The 16,872-nt window shown below is 41.4% G+C and overlaps 1 protein-coding gene across 2 annotated transcripts; it reads left to right on the forward strand.

Moving 5' to 3' along the window:
• The first annotated feature begins 105 nt into the window (after positions 1 to 105).
• On the forward strand, positions 106 to 16,497 carry LOC117272862 (oxysterol-binding protein 1-like). 2 transcript variants are annotated; one of them, XM_033651980.2, is made up of 17 exons: positions 169 to 399; positions 1,435 to 1,607; positions 1,851 to 2,059; positions 2,199 to 2,367; positions 2,812 to 2,923; positions 3,099 to 3,282; positions 4,170 to 4,287; positions 4,636 to 4,693; positions 4,966 to 5,130; positions 7,118 to 7,363; positions 9,324 to 9,444; positions 9,727 to 9,830; positions 12,337 to 12,432; positions 12,622 to 12,809; positions 14,238 to 14,473; positions 14,589 to 14,627; positions 14,737 to 16,497. In XM_033651980.2, the coding sequence occupies exons 2-17, from the start codon at positions 1,471 to 1,473 to the stop codon at positions 14,877 to 14,879; spliced, it is 2,325 nt and encodes a 774-aa protein (XP_033507871.1). In that variant the 5' UTR covers positions 169 to 399; positions 1,435 to 1,470; the 3' UTR covers positions 14,880 to 16,497. The 2 variants fall into 2 exon arrangements, with proteins under 2 accessions (XP_033507872.1, XP_033507871.1); XM_033651981.2 differs by lacking the exon at positions 14,589 to 14,627 and having other exon boundaries at positions 106 to 399.
• Positions 16,498 to 16,872: the final 375 nt, after the last annotated feature.

A 16,872-nucleotide genomic window follows, 5' to 3' on the forward strand; every position in this document is an offset into this window, starting at 1 on the left:
TAGCTTGAAGCAGCCAATCGGGAAAACAATGTAGCTAATGCTAACTGTTTGTTTCTAGACGAGACCAAATTGTGTTGCACCGGGTGTAACCAACGAGCTAACGTTAGGCTAGTTAGATGTAGCTAGCTAGCTTTAGATTCTTGTCGGCGTACGCAGCTGTAGAATGAACATTATACACACGATTATTGAGGGATACTGAGGAAAGTCGTTGGTGTCACTTTATTTTACAACCACACTGCAGTTGTCGTCGACGTCTTCTGCTTAGTTATTTTCACCATTAGCTGTCCAGTGTTGGTCAGTTAGCTACGTTAGCTCGATACAGTAGCGTATGGGTGTCAAAGTTAGCCGTGACTTCACCGGGTGTCTGGTTGCCTGATCTCACATTTCGGACACGTCAAGGTAAACATTTAGCCATTGACGAGTTTGAAAGCTAGCTAGCAAGCTAACGATTGTTGAGCGGCGTATCTTGCTTGAGTCGCATTGTAAATATGCACTTGTCAGCCGGTGTATTTCGAGCAAACGTGTCAAATTGGTGTTTCTTTACTTTAGCTCCTGTTCGAGCAATGAGCTGTTATTACCCGAGACTCCCACTAGCCTTGGCGCTAACGTCGGCTAGCTTCGGGTGTCAGCTCATCAATATGTCAGGGGTTTTACACAGTTTATGTTGTTATCATCTGGTTTTCTTTGTTCAAAATACTTGCACGACTGTCACATGTACCTGAGATAATAATAGCACATTTTAAAAGCTTGCCATCTGTGTTAAATAATGATATATAGTGTATAAGTAAATAGTCAAAATCACATTAACGTGTTTTAAACACGTCACACCCTCTTTTATGCACATCTATTTCCAGCTTATGCTCCAGTTTTGCAAGTAAAATATAACAGCAGTGGATCTGTATTGACTCCATGGTTAATCTTTGACCTGTCACTCCACACTGAAAGATCAATATCAACCACCAGTAAGGAATTATATTAGTGTAACGTTAGTATACAATGCTGAGATGGTTCAGCATTAAAGTAAGGCTTTGACGAACAAATAATTTCATTGTGAATTAATCATTTCAGCCTCAAAATGTCAGAAAATAGGGGGAAAAGGCCTACTGCAGTTCCACAAAGGCCATGATGACATATTGAAACGTCCTGCATGTTGGATTAACAGTCTAACATCCAAAGATAATCAGTTTAATACCACAGAACATCAAGAACGTTAGCAAATATGAGCATTTGAGAAGCATGGATCAATGAATTTGTTGCATTTGTGCCTTAAAAATTAGTTAAAATGGTTTGTGATTAATTTTATGCTGACCCACTAAATGTTTTATAATTTCAGCCCTATGTGAGAGCGCACACACACACACACACACACACACACACACACACACACACAGTTGTGTCATTTCTAAGACTTCGGACTTTCATTTTCCTTTTAAGGTTCCTCAAATCTATATCTCGATTTTGGGGGCTGTGATGTCGGAGCCCAAGACCCCCACTCCCACTCCTGCTGGCGACACATACAAAGGATGGGTGTTCAAGTGGACAAACTACATCAAGGGTTATCAGCGGAGGTGGTTTGTCCTGAGCAATGGGCTGCTGTCATACTACAGGTATGCTTTTCTTGTAGAACAGATAAAAGTAAGGAAGGACATAGCTTTGATCATGTCACCAGAGAAATCAGTCAGCCTTGATCTGCTGTCAGTAATGTTTACTTACACCCAAATAGCTGTTGATTAAGCAGGAAACAGTCAACCTCACCTTATCGATATTTCTTTTCTATTTTAATATGATTTCCCCGTCAGTATTGGTGTATGGTGTATTTTCTTCTTGGCTCAATCTCCTTTGATTATTAGGACCCAGGCGGAGATGGGCCACACGTGTAGAGGCACAATCAACTTGGCCACGGCGACTATCACTGTGGATGACGCCTGCAACTTTGTCATCTCCAATGGCGGGGCACAGACGTATCACCTGAAGGCCAGCTGTGAAGTGGAACGTCAGCGCTGGATCACTGCCCTGGAACTGGCCAAAGCCAAGGCGGCCCGCATGCAGGCTGAGTCAGGTAAAACATACAAACACACAGGCAGATGGAAAAAAGTGCTTTGTGAACCTGAGAGAGTGTTATGAGAGTGGCAGATGTTTGTGAAGGCTTTTTTAAGCTGATGTTTTTTTTGCTTCCTTGTTGCTTTGCTTATTAACAGATGACTCGGGGGACGACTTTTCCCCATCGTCCCCACCGGCGGCGCCCGGACAAGGTGGCGGGTCACAGAACTCAGAGGTTCAGTCTGCTCTCAGAACACTAGGCAGCAAGGTGGAGGATCTCAGCACGTGCAACGACCTAATTTCAAAGCATGGCTCTGCCCTCCAGAGGTCAGGCTTTAACACTCTGTTGCTCTCTGTTTGCTTCACTCCCGCTTTGTCAGTCCAAAGTTTCTCATGTCTCTTGTATCTTAACTTTTATCTCAACTGAAGAATCCAAAACATTAGGACTAAAAATCCACTGATGTTTACTAATGTTTGACATGATAATGCAATTTACTTTTAAAGTAATATCTTTATGTCTAGAATATAACTTTACTGCTGCATGTTACTCTTGCTTTGGAATTTACATATTGAGTTTGGGTGTGGTGTTGCACTATTTACAAAAGAGCAGGCAGCCTTGATTAAGAAAAAATACTGCAGTTAACAGAAAAAACAAAAAGTTTTAGAGTAATAAAACCATTAAATCTCAGGTTAATGGCCCTTTACTCTGTAATTTGATGATATATTGTCCCAGCTGTTTATCCATGTTTGACACTTTGATGTTCACTTCAGGTCTTTATCAGAACTGGACAGTTTGCGTCTGACTGGAGAGGCTGGGGATAAGATTCGCCAGGTGACAGAGAGGGCCACGCTGTTCCGCATCACTTCTAATGCCATGATTAATGTAGGTGTAGCCTCTTCTCTCATGATATCTATGTCTGTGGAAATGAGAGTGGGCTTTGTGAATCTACACTCTGTGCAATCTGCACAGCAAATTACCCGGCCAAAATTGCTCGTATTAATTGGATCAGGGGTTTCAGTTGTTCTGGTCTGACCCTGTTTTATGTTTTCCCGCTCAGGCGTGCAGAGACTTCCTCGCGCTGGCTCAGGCTCACAGCAAGCGATGGCAGAAGGCCCTTCAGGCAGAGCGGGACCAGCGAGTCAGGTTGGAGGAGACTTTAGAGCAACTGGCCAAGCAGCACAACCACCTGGAGCGAGCGTTCAGAGGAGCTGCACAGGCTAACGCTACTGCAGACAACAAAAGTAAGACGTGACTCCAAGCAAGTTCCCAAGCTGCAGTTTGGATATGATCACTTGTTTCCTGACTGATTCTTCTTCCTTTGCACTCAGGAGAGTCCTTCCTTTTTCTACTCCAGTATCTTTATTTTACTGAGTTTTTTTGTGTAAGTCTTTACAGATGTGAGAATCCACATGCCTATAAACCTCATAAACAAATGGTCAGGTGATTAAACCAGTAAAACCACAGAATAAAGAAGTTTCACATTAAAAATCAGCGTTTTGGCTCATCACAAAGGGGCTGGGGGCCCAGGGTCTTGTCAGTGCTTACTAACCTTTTTTCCCTGATATCCTACAATGCAGACATTCAGGAGGTTTTTATTGAGACCTGTGTTATCAGCAGAGGTCTCCTCCTCTCCAAAACAAACAGACCCAATGATTTAAACTGATAAAGACAAGATAAAGCAATTTCACGTTAAATATCAGTGTTTATCTAATTTTGTTTGGCACAGCAGGGCCTGGAGCTGAGCTGCCACTAATGTTTGCTCTGCTTGTTTCTCTAATAACATAAAATCCAGTGACTAAAATGCTTACTCTTGACCAAGATCTTAAAAGTGTATTGTCAAGATGACTTAAAACTGTCTAAAAATAAATTTATGACAACCCTGGCGCATTTGCAAGGGGATTTGACACCACTGACAGGCGACAGCAACCAAATTAATTGATTAAAAGTACAGATTTCTCTGGGTTTGAACATTGTTGGAAATGTTTGGGATGATGTAAGTACACATCACAAGGTGTTGTCGTTTTAAGACATTTTAACGTGGAGAATTTAAATGCTATATCTTTAAAAAAGTGTAATCAGGTTTTTAGTCACTATATTAGAAACACTGACTGATGTGTTTCTTTCTAAGGTGCTGCCGGGCCGGGAAAAGGCGAGGCCAGCGACGAGGACGACGACAACGAGTTCTTTGACGCCATGGAAGAGGCTCCCGAGTTTATCACTGTACCCGCAGATCCCCAGTTCCACAAGTCAGTGCGCACTCACCTCACTCTCACTCGTCCCACATGCGCTTGTTTACATGTGGGGTGAGAAGTCATACAAGGAAATCGTTTGTGAATTCCCCCAAGCCTCCAGTGTCTCTCTGACATATTTCTTTAACCCATTTCCTTGTGTGAAGTTGGCACAAGATATAATAAAGCCAGACAGGCTGATGGCTCACACTTCCCTTATTTGTAAAACCCCTGATTGAGTTGGTTGCTCAGTATCAGTCGAACCAGTTTATGCTCCGTTTCCTTGTGTGTTTTAAATGGCTGTTTGTGTAACCAGAAACCTTTCTGACACTGACAGAGTCTCTTTATTTTTTAACCACTTTACAGACGGTCAAGCAGTAACATAAGCGGTTTCAACAGTGAAATGTGTCCTGATGATCAATCGGTAGGTTCTGATCTGGCCTCTAGGATGAATGTTAAAAGACTTGTTCACTGTTTTTCGGCTAAAATCTCATGAAAATGTTTACCATGATTTTTTTAATCCTGAATATAAATGCAAGGTTTTATTGAAAAGCTGCAGCAGGGTTGTAGATATCTCAAAACTGCTATAAACTATAATAAATCAGATCAGAAACATGTTGTGAAAAATCTGTTTTACAAGCTTAAGTATTTCCAAAGCTATTGTGCGGTGTATTGACGGGACTGTCTGTCTTATAGCTTAATGAGGAGCCTTTAGCGATGAACCAGGAGTCTCCCTCTCAGGAGCTGGTACCCCTGAAGAAGAGGCGAGCACGCATCCCAGACAAACCCAACTACTCTCTCAACCTGTGGAGTATCATGAAGAACTGTATTGGCAAAGAGCTGTCCAAGATCCCCATGCCTGTGAGTGTTTTTCTTCAAAGGTTACTCAAGATCAAGTGTGACGCACAGGAAGTTTGTTAGTCGGTCTGGCCAGTTTCACCTCCTCTCCTGCTCCGCCATTTAATGCCTTTGTGTGGTCACATTAAATGGCACTGATTCTAACAAGCTAACAACAGCATGTTAAGGTGAGGCATGTAAATCAAAGACTTTTGGCACTGACATGCTCCTGTGACGTGTGTTCAGCCGAGACGGTGATCATCCCGATGGCTGCAGTACCGGGTCAACGACATTCTTATACATCAGTGTCTAAATAGCTCCAGTGACAGATTTAATGAGGGAGAACTGACAAACAAGCTGTGTGTGTTTATTTTAAAATGTTCAGGGACCTGTAGATTCACATCTGTGATCTTTATTTAGTTTCCTTTATCTGGAAGTGATTTGTCATTTTCACAATATTCTGCTCTGTCATGCTTATGCTGCCGAAACGGCATCGTTCAGTCAGCGCGGCAGATATAGAAAGATAACTGATAATAAGAAAAAACAAGGTCCAGCAAGTCTCAAATGAATGCAGACAGAATCATCATACATTTATTCGTCAAGCATTGACAATCTAACAGACCAAGGCAGTGCATTCTGAAAAATAACAGTGGCGTAACATGGCAGTAACGGTCATTTACCATCTCTGTAACATGGCGGCTTATGTCAGCCTCTGCTCAGAGTGTAAGGAGCTCCCAGACCTCCCAGACCTCATTGGCTCCACAGTTTTAATGTGTTCTAAAAACTGTCTATGGAGCAGCTTTATACCCTGTGACATCACAAATTTGAGTTTCAGCATTCTGTCTTTTGGGTTCAGGAGAGAGTTGCTGAGGTTTACTTATATTTTTGGACTCTATTTGACCTCAGGAATGACACGTATGGAATTTGGAAATGGGTATAGTTCCCCTTTAAATCTGGTTAAGAGCTAACCTGATGGAGAATTGGGACACCACTTCCCGTCACGTGAACACGCAAAACCAAGGGGAAGGGCCAAGACAAGGGCTAAGGGGAAGAAATGGAATTGGTCCTCGGTCTGTGAGGGCTTAGGGCTTGAGTCAACGAGTCTGTAAGGGATTCATTTGGGATTGGGGGATTGTATGTCGTCACAACGTCACACCCGTCCCATCCATGGTCCTGTCCTGCCAGTTGTCCCTTTCGCACAGACATTGATTGGGCGCTAGCACTACCTCCGCTGCTGGCTTAATGTTGAGGCAACTCTGCCCCCCCTTTTTGCAATTGCCTCTGCTTGAAGAATAAATACATGAGATTATTTCACCTGAAGACAGGGTGCCTTTTTTCCATGCTTGCTTTCATTAATTTAAGACTTACTGGTTGTTGTTTTCTGTACTTGCACCTGCCTCACTAAAGAGCTCTTGTCAGACCAGCCATCAGAGCTGAGCGCAGCTTCTTCCACTGAAAACTGATAATATCAATTTATATTTATAGCACAAACCTGGCACTTGTTTTTGCTTTTGCTTTGTTGTGTTGTAAGCATACTACACATGATCGCTTGCCACAAACATAAAAGAAGACCATAACAAAATACAGGTTGAAGCTAACTCTAGGAGACCAAAATAGACGTATGTGCTAACCCAGTTGCTACCTTTTTGTTAAGGCCTAATCACACCTGTGTGCTGTGTCCAGGAATATCCTGAACACTGCGAAATCAGATGACAATAGGACAATACAGGCAGAGAGCAGAGTCTCTGCGGAAAAACACATCGCCACACACTGGTAGTGGATCATAAGTGACGATTGTGAGGGACTACTGTGTGAATCAGTACATTTTATCTTTAAATGTGTTATTTTATTGGGATAAAAAATGCGGTGTATCATCTTATTTTGTACACTCTGTAAGCGGCGTAGAAAGGCCCTGATAATAGTAATGTTCATTTCAAACTAAATGTGATCATCCCTATAAATGATGAAGAATGCAACCATTACTTCACATCCACATCACTCTGCCCTCTAGGTAAACTTCAACGAGCCCATTTCCATGCTGCAGCGGTTGTCGGAGGACCTTGAGTACCATGAGCTGCTGGATAAGGCTGCCAAGTGCCAGAGTTCGCTGGAGCAAATGTGCTACGTGGCCGCCTTCTCCGTCTCTTCCTACTCGACCACCGTCTACCGCACGGGCAAGCCTTTCAACCCTCTGCTGGGAGAGACGTATGAGCTGGACCGCCGGAGAGAGAGCGGCTACCGCTCCCTCTGCGAGCAGGTGAGATGGAAAGAAACACAGAAAGATAGAGGGCTTCTAACAAGGAAGTGAAACTGAACAAAGAATGAATGTCACGAAGGGATATTTGGGGAGTCACATGTTACAGAGAAGTAGCAGTCATGTTTATGTAAACTGATCACATCAGGAATACTAGAAGGGCAGATTTAGAGGAGTGATGGTTACACAAACGTGACAGTGTGAGTGTTTGCAGTCTTTGTGGTCACAGTTTAAACTAGTTTCATTACAGGTAATTATAGTCGCGGCATTTGGCATGAAAATTCAAGAAGCTCAGTGAAACAAAATGCGACACAGCAACTTTCATTTTCCTCTGAAGCAATAAAGAATAAAGAAAAGCATGTTCAAAGAAGCAGAGACAGGAAATGATGGCGGGGGGCGAGTGCAGGACACAGAATGGAGGCTTAATGTTGGAAAATTAGACTGGCAGAAAGGTTTCTGTTCCTGAAGACCAAGAAAATATATCCAGTCCAATAACTAATCCAATAAATTGTGCTTTCAGGCAGTAAATCCGGTGATCAGGCAGCTGTGGAGAAGGCTATATTTAGAGCACAATTCTGTCACAAAGGCTTTAAATGGGATTGGGTTAGTAGGAGAAACTATTAAGTCCTGTTGTGGATGAGTAATATAATTGGATTTGAGATTTACAGTGGGGGTTTTTATGCTCTACTGTATAACAATAGGCTTTTTTCATGTATGACAGGTCAGTCAGTAGGTCTGTATGTCTGTGTCTATATATAACTTTTTATGGAGTCAAAACTGTTAGGGCGCAGTGTTAATTTCTGTCACAAAAACCATAATTAAATTTGTTAGTCAACGAACATTTTTCCCATGACTAAGACGTGACACTAAGAGGTCACTAAACTCATTAAACACGAACTGTGACTTTATCAACTGTTACAGTACCGCAGTCAGCCAGCAAGGGGGCGATCAAGGTGTTTTGGCTTCACTTTTGGGAAGCTGTTGGCTGTCATGCCATATTATAATGTACAATCTGTGATTTTAACATGCAATATTGTTGACGAAAAGTCACTTGTTTGGTCTATAAAGTGTCAGGAAATAGTGAAAAATGTTGGACAGTGTTTCCTAAAGCCCAAAATCGCTTCCTTGAATGCCTTTTTTAATCCCTAACCCAAGGATATTCAGTTTACTGTCATAGAGGAGTAAAGAAAACAAAAAATATGAACATTTAAGCAGCTAAATTTGGTGAATTTGACTGTTTTTCCTTAAAAAATAACTTCAGATTTATCACTTAACTAATTAGTCGGCAATTAATTTAATAGTTGACACGTAATTGATTAATTGTTGCAGCTCTGCTGTTTTGTTTTTTGTCAGTGTGGCCATGGTTTCAATTCTAACACTTGGTACTCAGTGTAGAACTAACCTCAGACAATTTATTCAGCAGCTGGGTAACAAGACGGGAAGCTTTAGCTGGGCTAGAGGAGAGGAAGCATTTATATGGGCCCATGTTGGTTGTACTGCTTAAACTGATACCACAGGACCATCAGACCAGACACTTTATGCAAAACCTTAATCATTCAACGTGTTTTTTCATGAAATAATGATAAGATAAAGTAAAAAAAAAAAAGATAAACTAATTAGTTTAAGCGGGATTAGAAATGTTAAAATATAATCTGACGACTAAAATGTCAAACGTTCTCATCGACTAATACTACTAAAATAGTTGTGGTTGTCTTTAGCCAAGGTGAGACTAAAATGTCCTTTAGTGAACTAAAACTAACATGATGAGATTGACTGAATATGATGACATCTAACGAGGACATGTGACCCAGGACTAAGACTAAATAGCTGACAGAATAAACACTATGAGGGAGGAACCAAACCTACAGAGCAGTACCACTCAGGGACCACTTTTTGATGCCTCAAGTTATGTTCTTTTTTTAAACCAACTGAACCCTTGATGTTATTTTCACCTCTCTCTCAGGTGAGTCACCACCCCCCTGCGGCAGCGCACCATGTGATCTCCGATCGTGGCTGGACCCTGAGACAGGAAATCACTGTTGCCAGCAAGTTCAGAGGCAAATACCTCTCGATTATGCCTCTAGGTAAGAGACAGATCTCATCAAAACATATTAAGCATGCTTTGCAGTCTGATGATGACGTTGGTCGAGGGTGTGATCACAATTTATTTCCTGAACATGGCTGGAGTGGATGAACCGTGACTGCAGTGTTTTTGTGAGGGATCAGTGAATAAAGCTTGAGGAATGTATCAGACACACCTTTGCTTCATGGAAGGCTATCTTTAGGATGTTATTGAGAAAACCAAACAATGGTTTGCTCTGTCACATGAAGCTTATTTGGTTCCGCTGTCTACTTTTTCCTTGTAGGCACGATTCATGCAATCTTTGAAAAGGGCAACAATCACTACACATGGAAGAAAGTTACCACCACAGTGCACAACATCATCGTAGGAAAACTGTGGATCGATCAGGTGAGACTGACGGTTGAAAGTAAGATGACAGTTGTGATATATGTACATTTGACTTTTTTATACCCTGAAAAAATGCACAGCCCACCTTCACTCTAGGTCAGTATGCACTTAAGCATTTTAATATTTATTCATTAATAACTCTTTATTGTTTTTCCTTGTTAGTGTTGATAGCACCAAGGTTATTAAAGTTCATGAAAACTAACTGAGACACGGGGCGTCGGTGGCTTAGTGGTAGAGCAGGCGCCCCATGTACAAGGCTGTTGCCGCAGCGGCCCGAGTCCAGCCTGTGGCCCTTTGCCGCATGTCATCCCCTCTTTGTCTCCCCCTTTCACACTTAACTGTCCTGTCCATTAAAGGCAAAAAATGCCCCCCCCAAAAAATAATAAAAAAAAACAAACAAACCAAAAAACAACTAACTGAGACACTAATATGAACTCACAAAACCAACTGAAATAAAATAACATATACAGGAAATGTCTTTAGTTATAGTTTCGGTTGAACTTGTGAACAGCACAAGCATGAGGAAGCAGTCACTTTATTCAGCGGCTGGGAAACGTTTATTCAGATTGGAATGTTTAAATTGCTAGGACTGTGTATCGCCACCACATCGATTCGATTGAGCATATTTCAGTTACAGTGCCAATTTTTGCTAGTATGTGAAGGAGATTCTCAGAGAACTGATACTGTAGACTTCACAAGAAATTATTTAAAAAGAACAAATTCAGCAGGACTACAACTGAATATTTTCTAACTAAATGTTTCTAGAGTAGTAACAGTTATATTACAACAGTAAAGTCACAATATCAACTCAGTATCTCACTGGAAACAAATCTAAATACAGAGTTAAGTTTAGAAAGACTAAAGAACACAGACATCAGTCAGTATCAGTCCTCCTGTCCTCTCTGCTCCTCTCTCTGCTGCTGAAGAGACTCAGACATAAACAGTTGTTGTTTCAGCTTGTTAGTGACAATTTGCTATTAACTGGAAAATGTGCTGTACTTGTTTACAACATAACATCAGCAGCGGTGGATGAGAGAAAAAGCGTATATTAAAATTATCGATCTCTGATTTTACGAATCGATATCTGGTCATTCAAATGAAGATCGATCTGAATCGGATGAAGTGATTATTTTAACCCAGCCCTACACATGGCTGTGAGTCGAATGCCTTCACAAAGTGTTGTTTGTCATGTAGTACCCATTCTGAACCTCTTAAATCTTGGCCTGAACAAATACCCTACATTATTAAAAAAACACTCAAACCAACACTGAAACTAATATAAACTAAATATTTATATTCCCAAAGCACTGAATAACATAGATGATCTGTGGAAAAAAAAAAAAAGTCATACTTCTTTGCCTACTCTGTTGCCTTGTAGCTCTTCCAGTAGCCTTGCTGCATGTGAATGAAAACAGCCAATCAGAGCTGAGGAGTCACTAACTAACACAGCTGTCAATCACGTCAATCACTGCTCCTGAACTGTGGTCAAACTGTCAAACTAGGCAGCGTTGATCAAATATGAATCAAGATTTTGTCACTGCGTTGCCTATTTTTCACCTTAAATATTTTCAGAAACATGTTTAGTGTACTGTTTTGCTGTAAAATGATGTCTGTTAGGGCTGAGCAATATATCAAAAGTATATTGACCAGGGATAGACCGATATGGATTTTTTAGGGCCGATGCCAATACCGATTTTTTTCCATCACCCTTAGCCGATGACCGATTATGGACTGCCGATTTTCTTGAGCCGATATTTGGGGCCGATACTGCTTTTGCTCCCTCAATTTACATCAAAAAAATGACACCATGATAACAAATATTACAGGTCTCAAGTTTAAAATAAGAAACATTTATTGAACAGTAAAAAATACTAAAACAAGATGGAAAGTTGAGGTAGAACAGGTAGAATACTATTATTATTATTATTATTATTATTATTATTATCATACATTCAAATAAAAAAAAAAAGAGTTCAGTGCTCTTAAATCTTCCAGTAATGTCTTTATATAATAAACAAATATTTAAGCTGAAGCATAAATAAAACAACAACTACTGTACACAGTAGGATTCGCTGCATGTGCGCTGCAGGGTCTTCCGGCAACACAGAGCTGCCCGTGGATGCCTGTCTGTAAATCATGCCAGGGGAAAATAAATCCGCGAACCCACGCGCGTATCGGCCGATGCCGATACAAGTAAAAAACTCAAATATCGGCCCAATATATTGGCTGGCCGATGTATCGGTCTATCCTTAATATTGACACCATGATATGAGACTAGATATCGTCTTTTTCACATATAGTAATATAGTATGTGTTGTCTTTCCCTAGTTTTAAAGGCTGCATTACATTAAAACCTCTATAGAAGTTTCAAATGTAAAAAACAATATCCAGTACAGCCCTTTAAAGCGGTGCCCGGCTTACATATCTACTGAGAGTATTTGTAGTCATACTGCCAACCCTGGATTAAAGGTTAATCTTTTATTTGTTTGAAAATGTCTGCGTCCAGTCAGGAGAGATAGACGTTGTGAACCACACCACTGGAGACCGCTGCCACTTGAAGTTCGCTCCTTACAGCTACTTCTCCAGAGATGTTGCCAGGAAGGTGAGACAAATGCAAAGCCCTTCAGCTGATTCAGTTCTACTTTTTCTCTTTATGTTTATCGTGTCTTTATTGTGTTTATGTTTTATGTTCTCTGCAGAAAGAAAAGTGTGGTCTCACAAGATCACAGCCAGTGTCAGTGACCCATGCTGCTTTACTCCTCTGTCAACCCTCTCTCTCGTGTTTCTTCAGGTGACAGGTGTGGTGATGGACAAGGACGGCAAGGCCCACTACGTGCTGTCGGGCACGTGGGATGAGAAGATGGAGTTCTCCCGGGTGATGCAGAGCAGCCGAGGAGGAGAGAATGGCACAGAGGGCAAACAGAAGACAGTCTATCAAACCCTCAAAGCCAGAGAGGTTTGGAGGAGGAACCCTCTACCGTAAGTACTATTACTGCATAGTTAGGTGTGTCTTTGTCATGAGAGAGAAAGCATTCAAAAGACAGCAGTGATTCAGAGAAGCGTAATCGTTTACCAAGCAAGATAATTTGTTTTTATTTGTCTTTGTGTTTTAACCAGAAATAATCACACAATGCATTGTTATGTAAGACAGTAGAATGTTAAGCATTTCTTGGCAGCAAAACGCAGCTAAAAATAAAGTGTTATTTGCTTTAAACATACAATATTTTGTTTTCTTACTCAAGTAATGTGCCAAAAATCTGAGCCAGGGTTCATTTAGAGCCAGAAATAAAAAGCTGAAATTAAATTTAGTAAGATCTTTATGCGTTTTGTCCTGTTTTCAGTCAGTTAGCAAACGGCCAAACAATAGTCACAGTCATTAAATATGATTTGATGTTCAAAAATTGTACATCAGCTTCTTTTCTGTGAATGTTAAGGTTTTATTTTACACATGGAATATATAGTAGGCACGAGCTAAGGCAGCAGCAGCAGCAGCAGCTAACATCTGACACAGAGCTGTTAAACAGTCTCAACAAACCACACCGAAACGGCTCGACTCTGTGGCTAAATCTGTTAATAGTTGTTAGGTTAGCCACATGATGCTACGGTTAGCCCTGTCACTGTGTGTTTGCGGACTCCCTGTCCCCGGCATAGAGCTCACACTCCTGCAGAAGTAGCCTCTTAGCATCTCCGCAGGGACAGCGGAGTGGATTGAGGGATTGTCTGTTTTGACACATATGTGAAAGCTTTTAATTTTAATTCATGGGCAAAATGCTCTGTGAAAATCAAAATAGGTTTGGGAAGTGTATTGTACTAGTAGGAAACACTAACATTTGAGAGCTGTGGAATATTAAATTACTCCATATTTGCTCACTACATCTTAGCCTGTCTTAACCTCAGACAGTAAAACACTGTGGAAGAACCCTGAACCCATACTTGATCCAAACTGAGCAATTCTCGATCCTACAGCAGGCGGAGCGCTGCACCTACTCTCCTTTTTTCACCTCTGTGGCCACCCATGCCTACCATGGATGCTTCAGTAATTGCTAAGGCGTTGCCACAGTGGTGCGTGATTTACTCTTTGTCTTGACATGTTTATGAATTTCGTCTTTCTCATAAAACGTTATCAATAAGCTTTATGTTTTAAATCACCATTCATACGTAAGATTCAGCTTGAGGTGATCTACATAAAACATTTAACCTAAAAGGCTGCAAACAATTTAAAATGCAATAAAACTGAATATTCAACACAATAAGCAAGAGGCACCAACAAGCTATGTAGAAAGTTAAGAGCTTTCGTCCGTACAGATTTTGTTTCCCATGAGTAATGACAGAAGCGCATGTTGATGACCGATCTGTTCAGCTCTGTGAGTTTCAGTGCTGCTGTTCTTTTCATTCGCTCTCACACAGCGAGGGAGCAGAGACCATGTACTACTTCACTGCCTTGGCGCTGACCCTAAATGAGTCTGAGGAGGGCGTGGCGCCCACGGACAGCCGGCGCCGGCCTGACCAGCGCCTGATGGAGGACGGCCGCTGGGACGAGGCCAACTCGGAGAAGCAGCGGCTGGAGGAGAAGCAACGCAGCGCCCGGCGGGAAAGAGAGCGGGAAGCCGCCAGCCAACGCACCTCCAGCCAATCAGAAGAAGGTGAGTCTAGTGCGTGTGTACTTTGTCTGTGTTCCTCTCTACCTTGCATGGGGAAAATCTTGGAATAAAGGGGTAAAAAAAAATCTCTGTGATCCCCCTCTTCTCTTCCTAAAAGCTGTCGATGAGGACTCTCTTACTGATCCATCCTTAAAAAGCAAGTACTCCTTCACTGCCTCCTCTTCATGCGTCCATTTCTGTCTGAATCATCTGTCTGGATTGTTTCCTTTCATCTTTTTTGGTAACACGAGTTTTCTCTCTTTCAGGCACACCTCATGACAACTACCAGGCACTTTGGTTCGAGCGCTGCGAGGACCGGATCACAGGTGAGCAAGTCCATATCTATAAGGGAGGCTACTGGGAAGCTAAGGAGCGTAGCAGCTGGGAGGGCTGTCCGGACATATTTTGACCTCGGCATTGACTGCCAAGTGCCCCGAAGAGACTGATCCATCGAAGCCGCCTGGTGGACAGCTATCAGCTTGTCCCCACCCTCCCACTTGGACAGCTGCCTCCCTCCAGTCACTCTCTGTTCTAAGAGATCTCCAGAGGGGGAGCAGGGTTTTTCCTCCGGCCTCCCTTGTCCCATTTGGTTCCTGTCCCCCACCCCCTTGTTGCCGTCACACATCTAAGAGGACTGGAATTATTTTGTGCTGCTTTGACTCGGGTCACTCTGAGCATTAGGGGGAGGAAATGAAACGGGCAGTGCTTCCAAATCATCAGTAGATCATTCTTTTAGTCTCTCTGCTCAAGTCTGTGCAGTCTCTCAGATCAGGAGCAGAAGAGGTTTTGTGCTGATAACACCCTGTGAGATAATGTAGTGTCCCTATTGTCATCCACAGCGTTGTGTGCTTTGGTAATAACTCTAAAAAAAAAAGGGGGGGTAAGACCTGGTTAATATATACATTTATATATAAATATAATTCAAATAATTTCATTAAAATGTTGACTGGTGGCCTTCAAGACGTTAGCAAGGATTTCTTGTTTCTCTCTCTGATTTAGTGTCTTAATGTAATGAAGTGAAGGTTCTAGTGTGCTTGTGTGTATGACTGCATATCTGCTCTTCCATCACTTTACAACGCTGCCTCTGTGCAGTATACTGTGTTAAAAAAAAAAAAAGAAGAAGAAGAATACTGGTTGGACCTCTACCACCCGTCATGTTTTATAGTTAGAAGAGATTTTTATTATGTTTCCTTCACAAAGCTCTGATGGAAATTGTGATGGTGAACATTTTGATGTGGCTAAACACCCTTTCTCTTCGCCTTAGACATGAGCAACCTGCTCTCACTTGTATTGACGTTGTATGACACTGACATTTGTAGCTGGTTTCTTGTACAAACATTAAAACTATGAAGAAGTAATCGGGTTTGCAAAATGGCCGACATCTTGTTCCAGTGCTGAGAAAACCTCACAGTAGTGCAGTTTTATTCAGTAACAATTAATGAAATTACCCCTTTTCACAGCGTTGGAATAACTTGTCGCCATTTTGCAGATGAAATGAGAAGGTAACTACGTTACATGGCAGTAAAAATGGTGAAGGTATACTTGGTGTGGTTTTGTGTGTTGAGAGGAACACACACACATGAATGTGCAAAGAAAACAAAAGTGAACACCGCGGTGAAAATAAACGTCACACTTTGATGTATCTGCTGAAAAGTTCATACATATGCAAGTGCATTCTGACACCAAAAACATGGGATATAATATGTGTGTGCGTGTGTGTGAATTTCATAATTTTGTTTGTAAGTGTACTTAAAAATGAAGAATAAAGAAACAAAGAATTTAAAAGCATTGCAAATAACTATGATTTTATAAATGTATAGAAATTCATATAGTATTGATAACTGTAAGGTAGTTTTTTTTCTTGTATTTTTGCTTCCTCTCATATTACTGGAAGAGGACTGTCTTCATTTTCAGAAAAAAAGGGAGTTTCCATACTTAACTGAGAGGGGAGACGTGACATTGTTCAGTATTTTGTATTAACAAAGAAGAAGAATCTGTAATAAACAAATGCTGTGATGTCAAACAAACAACTTTTCATACTGTTTTTTTCCTTTTCATTTGTTCCAACACTTCCATTAGTGTTTGAGGTAACACAATTAGAGGCTTGCCAACTCATTCTGTCTGTCCTCGTGTTCAGTTGGAGCTCCAGATGGGACGACATGTGTCAATAAAATAATAAAGCCCAATGTAAACAGGTTCCCATTAGTTTGTGCTCCAGCTGATTTTGGGATTCATGTGTTTTGCTGATATCCGATATGCCGATATTTAACAGCTCATTTGACCGACAACCAATTGATAAATCCACTTTTTTCTCTACCTAATTTTAGTGATCATGTAGTCTCTACTATTGTGGAATTAACATCATATTATGCATGCATACTCTTATTGTGATGGCCCACCAG

This window comes from Epinephelus lanceolatus, chromosome 22 (genome assembly GCF_041903045.1).
Source record: "Epinephelus lanceolatus isolate andai-2023 chromosome 22, ASM4190304v1, whole genome shotgun sequence".
Taxonomy (NCBI): Eukaryota; Metazoa; Chordata; class Actinopteri; order Perciformes; family Serranidae; genus Epinephelus; species Epinephelus lanceolatus.